At 50.5% G+C, this 7,500-nt stretch overlaps 1 protein-coding gene across 8 annotated transcripts in view; it reads right to left on the minus strand.

Moving 5' to 3' along the window:
* Positions 1-7,500, minus strand: part of heatr5a (HEAT repeat containing 5a) — a 40,232-nt gene that overhangs the window by 22,097 nt on the left and 10,635 nt on the right. For all 8 annotated transcript variants that reach the window (XR_004611865.1, XM_034563103.1, XM_034563101.1 and 5 more), the window contains exons 13-20: positions 6,746-6,845; positions 6,539-6,648; positions 6,227-6,396; positions 5,986-6,149; positions 5,811-5,916; positions 2,102-2,292; positions 958-1,117; positions 527-716 (exon numbers count right to left, since the gene is read on the minus strand). Coding sequence is in view for 7 of the 8 variants with exons in the window: in XM_034563103.1 (XP_034418994.1) it covers positions 527-716; positions 958-1,117; positions 2,102-2,292; positions 5,811-5,916; positions 5,986-6,149; positions 6,227-6,396; positions 6,539-6,648; positions 6,746-6,845 (1,191 nt within the window). In the remaining variant the exon portion in view is untranslated. The remainder of the gene's footprint in view (positions 1-526; positions 717-957; positions 1,118-2,101; positions 2,293-5,810; positions 5,917-5,985; positions 6,150-6,226; positions 6,397-6,538; positions 6,649-6,745; positions 6,846-7,500) is intronic.

A 7,500-nucleotide genomic window follows, 5' to 3' on the forward strand; every position in this document is an offset into this window, starting at 1 on the left:
CATCATTCACACCTGAGGCACCTTCACCTGACTGGAGACATCATTCACACCTGCTGCACCTTCACCTGACTGGAGACATCATTCACACCTGAGGCACCTTCACCTGACGGAGACATCATTCACACCTGAGGCACCTTCACCTGACGGAGACATCATTCACACCTGAGGCACCTTCACCTGACTGGAGACATCATTCACACCTGCTGCACCTTCACCTGACTGGAGACATCATTCACACCTGCTGCACCTTCACCTGACGGAGACATCATTCACACCTGAGGCACCTTCACCTGACGGAGACATCATTCACACCTGAGGCACCTTCACCTGACGGAGACATCATTCACACCTGAGGCACCTTCACCTGACGGAGACATCATTCACACCTGAGGCACCTTCACCTGACGGAGACATCATTCACACCTGAGGCACCTTCACCTGACGGAGACATCATTCACACCTGAGGCACCTTCACCTGACGGAGACATCATTCACACCTGCCCCGTCAGGTGGAGGTGGGACGTACCTTGCAGGTCGGGGCCCAGGCAGGTGATGAGGGCGTGCAGGCAGCGGCCCAGGCTGCGGTGCACCTCGGGGTGGGTGGGCGGAGCCGCCAGCAGCAGGCGGAGCACCAGGGTGAAGGAGGGCTCGGCGTGCGTGCGGTACAACCCACCGGACAGGTCCACCACCAGAGCCAGACTGTGGAGGGACCAGGTCTGCAGCACACAGAGCACATTCAGGGGTTCTGAGCCGGCTCATCAGGTCAGATGATCATCTTTCCTACGGTCCGTAAACACATCATGTGTAACAACCGCTTCAGGCATGAAAAATAAACACACAGGTGTGTCTGTTTATGCACCTGTATGTGTGTGTGTGTGTGTGTGTGTGTGTGTGTGTGTGTGTGTGTGTGTGTATGTGTGTGTGTGTGTGTGTGTGTGTATGTGTGTGTGTGCGTACCTGGACCTCAGGTGAGGTGCTGTCCTGGCTCAGGGTGAACAGGACCCCCAAGCAGGTGTTCAGGTGTTGAGGTGAGCTGATTCCTCCGGTGTAGCGGTGCAGCGCCCCCAGAGCCAGAGCGAAGCCACTGCGAGATGCTGCATCCCGGGCCGTCTTCAGCCTGGGGGGGTCAGGGGGGGCGGACTCTTGTTAGCTGAACAAAATCTATTTATCTGGATTCTCTTGATTTCCGGGGTTCAGATTTTCTAAAAATATGTGGACTCTCTTAAGGTGGACTGACCACGAAGGACTTCCCCCTCCACCTTAAACTGGAGCGATGTTAAAACCCTGGTGTTAAAGTGGGAGGAGTCTCCTCCGTGTCTGTAACAACGTCCTCTGTAATAAAGCGTTGCCGTGGCAGTGGGCTCCATGACTGTGTGCTGCTGCCCCCTAGTGGCTGACATGTGACAAACAACCTCCCCCCTCACGGACCCCCGTTGACTCCAGGGGGGTCAAAGGTCTAGGAGGGTTTGAGTCCTTTATGAACCTTTTCCATAAGTCTGCATTAAATGCAGACTTTAACCGAGGGAATTACCCACAATTCATTGCAATGTGACATGGAGACATAAAAAAGATTATATATGTATGTATGTATGTATATATATGTCAGCTGGGATAGGCTCCAGCGACCCTAATGAGGATAAGCGGTATTGAAAATGGATGGATGGATATATATATATATATATATATATATATATATATATATATATATATATATATATATATATATATAATACTGTGTGATCTTTCATATGTATATATATTATATATAAAGTTGTAAAGCAGAAAACATAACAGGAGGAATCTGTTACCTGCAAACGTCCTCAATATAGAAACACACACACGCACGCACACACATACACACATATACACACACACACACACATACACACACACACACACACACACACACAGACACAGACACACACACAGACACAGACACAGACACACACACACACACACACACACATACGCACACACACATACACACACACACACACACACACACACACACATACACACACACACACACACACACACACACACACACACAGGAAACTGAGATAAATAAATAAATGAAATCAAGGTGTGAAGCTCCGCCCACCTGTCGAAGCAGAGCAGGGACACGGACACGGTGAAAACAGGGTCTCCGACCACCTGGACCAGCCGGGCCAGACCTTCAGCAGCCAGACACCTCAGCACAGGACTGAGGCCCTCCAGGGCCCCCAACAGGAGGACCAGGGCCGGGGGGCGCACCTCCTCTGGACCCAGGGAGCCCCGAGCACCACCCTGGTGCTGAGGAGGAGGAGGAGGGAGAGGGAGAGGAGGAGGAGGAGGAGGAGGGGGGGGAGGAAAGGAGGAGGAAGGGGGGAGGAAGGGAGAGGAGGAGGAGGGAGGAAGGAGAAAGGGAGGAAGAGGAGGAAGGGAGAGGAGGAGGAGGAGGAGGAGGATGAGGAGGAGGAGAGGGAGGAGAAGGAGGGAGAGGGAGGAGGAGGAGAGGGAGGAGGAGGGAGAGGAAGAGGAGGGGAGGAGAAGGTGGAGGAGGAGGAAGAGGAGGAGGAGAGGGAGGAGAAGGAGGGAGAGGGAGGAGGAGGAGAGGGAGGAGGAGGGAGAGGAAGAGGAGGGGAGGAGAAGGTGGAGGAGGAGGAGGAGGAGGAGGAGGAGGAGCAGGACGGGGAGGAGGAGAGGGAGGAGAAGGAGGGAGAGGGAGGAGGAGGAGAGGGAGGAGGAGGGAGAGGAAGAGGAGGGGAGGAGAAGGTGGAGGAGGAGGAGGAGGAGGAGGAGGAGGAAAAGGTGGCGGAGGAGGAGGAGGAGGAGAGGAGGAGGAAGAGGAGGAGGAGTTGGAGGAGGGGGATGAGGAGGAGGAGAAGGTGGAGGAGGGAGAGGAGGAGGAGGGAGAGGAGGAGGATGAGGAGGAGGAGAAGGTGGAGGAGGAGGAGGAGGAGAGGAGGAGGAAGAGGAGGGGGGAGGAGGAGGAGAGGAGGAGGAAGAGGAGGAGGAGAGGGAGGAGAAGGTGGAGGAGGAGGAGGAGGAGAGGAGGAGGAGAGGAGGAGGAAGAAGAGGAGGGGGGAGGAGGAGGAGAGGAGGAGGAAGAGGAGGAGGAGAGGGAGGAGAAGGTGGAGGAGGAAGAGGAGAAGGAGGAGGAAAAGGTTTATCTTCATCTAATTCCATCAGGTGGTTATTATGAAGACAATAACAAGCTGGACGTGTTATGAATAAGGCGTTTACTATAATCAACGACAATGACTACTGCTACTACTATTAATACTACTCCTACCTCTACTATTACTACCTCTACCACTTCCTCTACCACCTCTACTACCTCTACTACTTCTACCTCTACTACTACTATTTCTACATCCTCTACGTCTACTACTATTACCTCTACTACTACCTGTACTATCTCTACCACCTCTACTACCTCTACCTCTACTACTACATCTACTACCTCTACCACCTCTACTACTACCTAGACTACCACCTCTACCTCTACTACCATCTCTACTACCTCTACTACTATTACCTCTACTACTTCTACCACCTCTACCACTACCTAGACTACCACCTCTACCTCTACTACCATCTCTACTACCTCTACTACTATTACCTCTACTACTTCTACCACCTCTACCTCTACTACCTCTACCACCACCTCTACTTCTGCTACCACCTCTACCTCTACTACCTCTACCTCCTCTACTACTACCTCTACCACCTCTACTACCTCTACCACCTCTACTACTACCTCTACTACTACCTCTACCACCTCTACTACCACCTCTACTACTACCTCTACCTCTACTACCTCTACCACCCCTACTACTACCTCTACCACCTCTACTACCTCTACCACCTCTACTACTACCTCTACCACCTCTACTACCACCTCTACTACTACCTCTACCTCTACTACCTCTACCACCCCTACTACTACCTCTACCACTACTACCTCTACTACCTCTACCACCTCTACTACCACCTCTACTACTACCTCTACCACCTCTACCTCTACTACCTCTACTACTACCTCTACCTCTACTACTACCTCTACCACCTCTACCTCTACTACTACTAACTCTACTATTTCTACAACCTCTACTACCTCTACGTCTACTACTATTACCTCTACTACTACCTGTACTATCTCTACCACCTCTACTACCTCTACTACCATCTCTACTACCTCTACTACTATTACCTATACCTCTACTACCTCTACCACCTATACCACCTCTACTACTACCTCTACTACCTCTACTACTACCTCTACTACCTCTACCTCTACTACCTCTACTACTATTACCTCTACCTCTACTACCTCTACTACTACCTCTACTACCTCTACCTCCACCACCTATACTACTACCTATACTACTACCTCTACTACTTCTACCTCTACTACTACTATTTCTACAACCTCTACTACCTCTACGTCTACTACTATTACCTCTACTACTACCTGTACTATCTCTACCACCTCTACCTCTACTACCATCTCTACTACCTCTACTACTATTACCTCTATCTCTACTACCACCTCTACGACCTCTACCACCTCTACTACTACCAAGACTACCACCTCTACCTCTACTACCTCTACCACCTCTACGACCTCTACTACTACCTCTACCACCTCTACTACCCTATACCACCTCTACCTCTACTACTGCTACCACCTCTACTACTACCTCTACCACCTCTACTACTACCTATACCACCTCTACTACCACCTCTACTACCACCTCTACTACTACCTCTACATCTACTACTATTACCTCTACTACTACCTGTGCTATCTCTACCACCTCTACCTCTACTACCTCTACCTCTACTACCATCTCTACTACCTCTACTACTATTACCTCTACTACTTCTACCACCTCTACCTCTACCACCTCTACTACTACCTAGACTACCACCTCTACCTCTACTACCATCTCTACTACCTCTACTACTATTACCTCTACTACCACCTCTACCTCTACTACTACCTAGACTACCACCTCTACCTCTACTACCATCTCTACTACCTCTACTACTATTACCTCTACTACTTCTACCACCTCTACCTCTACCACCTCTACTACTACCTAGACTACCACCTCTACCTCTACTACCATCTCTACTACCTCTACTACTATTACCTCTACTACTTCTACCACCTCTACCTCTACCACCTCTACTACTACCTAGACTACCACCTCTACCTCTACTACCATCTCTACTACCTCTACTACTATTACCTCTACCACTTCTACCACCTCTACCTCTACTACCATCTCTACTACCTCTACTACTATTACCTCTACCTCTACTACCTCTACCACCTCTACCATCACCTCTACCTCTGCTACCTCTACTACCTCTACCACCTCTATTACCACCTCTACCTCTACCTCTACCACCTCTACCTTCTCTACCTCTACTACTACCCCTACTACCTCTACTATCTCTACCTCTACTACCTCGACTACCACCTCTACTACCACCTCTACCGCTACTACCTCTACTAACACCTCTACCTCTACTAACACCTCTACCTCTACTTATACTACTACCTCTACAACCTCTACCTCTACTACCACCTCTACCACCACCTCTACCTCTACTACCTCCACTACTACCTCTACCTCTACAACCTCTACCTCTACTACCACCTCTACCACCACCTCTACCTCTACTACCTCCACTACTACCTCTACCTCTACAACCTCTACCTCTACCACCACCTCTACCTCTACTACCTCCACTACTACCTCTACCTCTACTACCTCTACCACCTCTACTTCTACTAGAACACGCAGCTGCAGTACCTTGAGCAGACTGCAGAGGGCAGCACAGACGTGTGTCTGGACCGTCTGCTGCCGTTGACCCTTCAGCTGGTTCACTGTTTCTACAAAAGTCTCCAGTATCTTCACCCTGAGGAAGACGAGCACTGGTTAACTTGGACTGGTTAACTTGTACTGGTTGACTGGTTATCTCAGTTACCTCTGGGCGGAGATGACGTGGGGGTAGAGCGCTCCGAAGAGGCAGATGGCGGCGGCGGTGAGAGCGACGGGAGGAGGAAGAGGAGCAGGAGCTTCCTCGCTCTTCTCACAAAGACTGAAGGCGTCGTTGTCCAGCGAGGCTCCTCCCACAATGCTGCTGTGCAGCTGCACACAAACACACATCATCACAACAGCCTCTAACGGACGCACTCAGCATCCAGCGCCCGTCACCTGCTCCTCACCTGCTCCTCGATGTATCTGTGGTCGCTGGCGTGGAGGGCGGGGCCAACCAGCTGCAGGTCATCCTGGTGGCAGAGAGGGGGCAGCAGGAGGAGCTCTGAACACGGCTGGTTCAGGTTGTCCTGACCGGACAGATCCCAGACCAGCTGGTTCATCACCAAACCAAAGCTCTCTGTAGGGGGAGAAGAGACAGTCTTTTGTTTGGAGGAGGAGAAGAAGAAGAAGAAGAAGAAGAAGAAGAAGAAGAAGAAGAAGAAGAAGAAGAAGAAGAAGAAGAAGAGAGGGAGGAAGCAGAGAAGGAGGCGTGTCGTTACCTTGGTAGGTGTGAGGAGGCAGCAGAGCGAGCAGCTCATAGACTCTCAGTCTGTAGACCAGAGACCATCTGAGAACTGAACCGCTGTAAGACCTGACGAGAGCCGGCAGCCTGGAGAGAGAGACAGGCAGAGAGACAGACAGGAGAAGGTCTCAGTGGAACGGGCATAACTGATGTCAGTGACCTGTCTGTGTGTCGGGGTACTGACTTGGTGAGCAGGGCCACGGCGCAGGCCAATGGCGTGAGCAGACGGCCGATGATGTCATCGGTGACCAGCTCCCTGCAGTGGAGCAGCAGGTTCTTCATGGCTGCTCAGACACGAGAACACAGAGGACCTCTTAGTCTTGTTGGTCTACAGTGAGAACATCAGACCTCTCCATAACTCTCATGAGACCATATTAGGACTGAGGAGGAGTGACGTAGAGCTTGTCAATCACCTTGTAGTCCCGCCCTAAAGCGTCCCTGATTTATGGTCTGTTTGACTCTAAATGACCATAATTTACTAAATGAACATCACGCTGTATTGAAGAAGACTTGAAACTAGAGATTGAGACCAAAAACTAATGTTTACAATGTTTACTGAGGGAATAAATCAAGAGAAGTAGAGTCATTTATATAGACTTCTATACAACCAGAGGAGTCGCCCCCTGGTGGTCAGGAGAGAGAATGCAGCTTTAACACATGAAGCATAGACTTCTATACAACCAGAGGAGTCGCCCCCTGGTGGTCAGTAGAGAGAATGCAGCTTTAACACATGAAGCATAGACTTCTATACAACCAGAGGAGTCGCCCCCTGGTGGTCAGTAGAGAGAGAATGCAGCTTTAACACATGAAGCATAGACTTCTATACAACCAGAGGAGTCGCCCCCTGGTGGTCAGTAGAGAGAATGCAGCTTTAACACATGAAGCATAGACTTCTATACAACCAGAGGAGTCGCCCCCTGGTGGTCAGGAGAGAGAATT

Source organism: Cyclopterus lumpus, chromosome 22 (assembly GCF_009769545.1).
Source record: "Cyclopterus lumpus isolate fCycLum1 chromosome 22, fCycLum1.pri, whole genome shotgun sequence".
Classification (NCBI taxonomy): domain Eukaryota; kingdom Metazoa; phylum Chordata; class Actinopteri; order Perciformes; family Cyclopteridae; genus Cyclopterus; species Cyclopterus lumpus.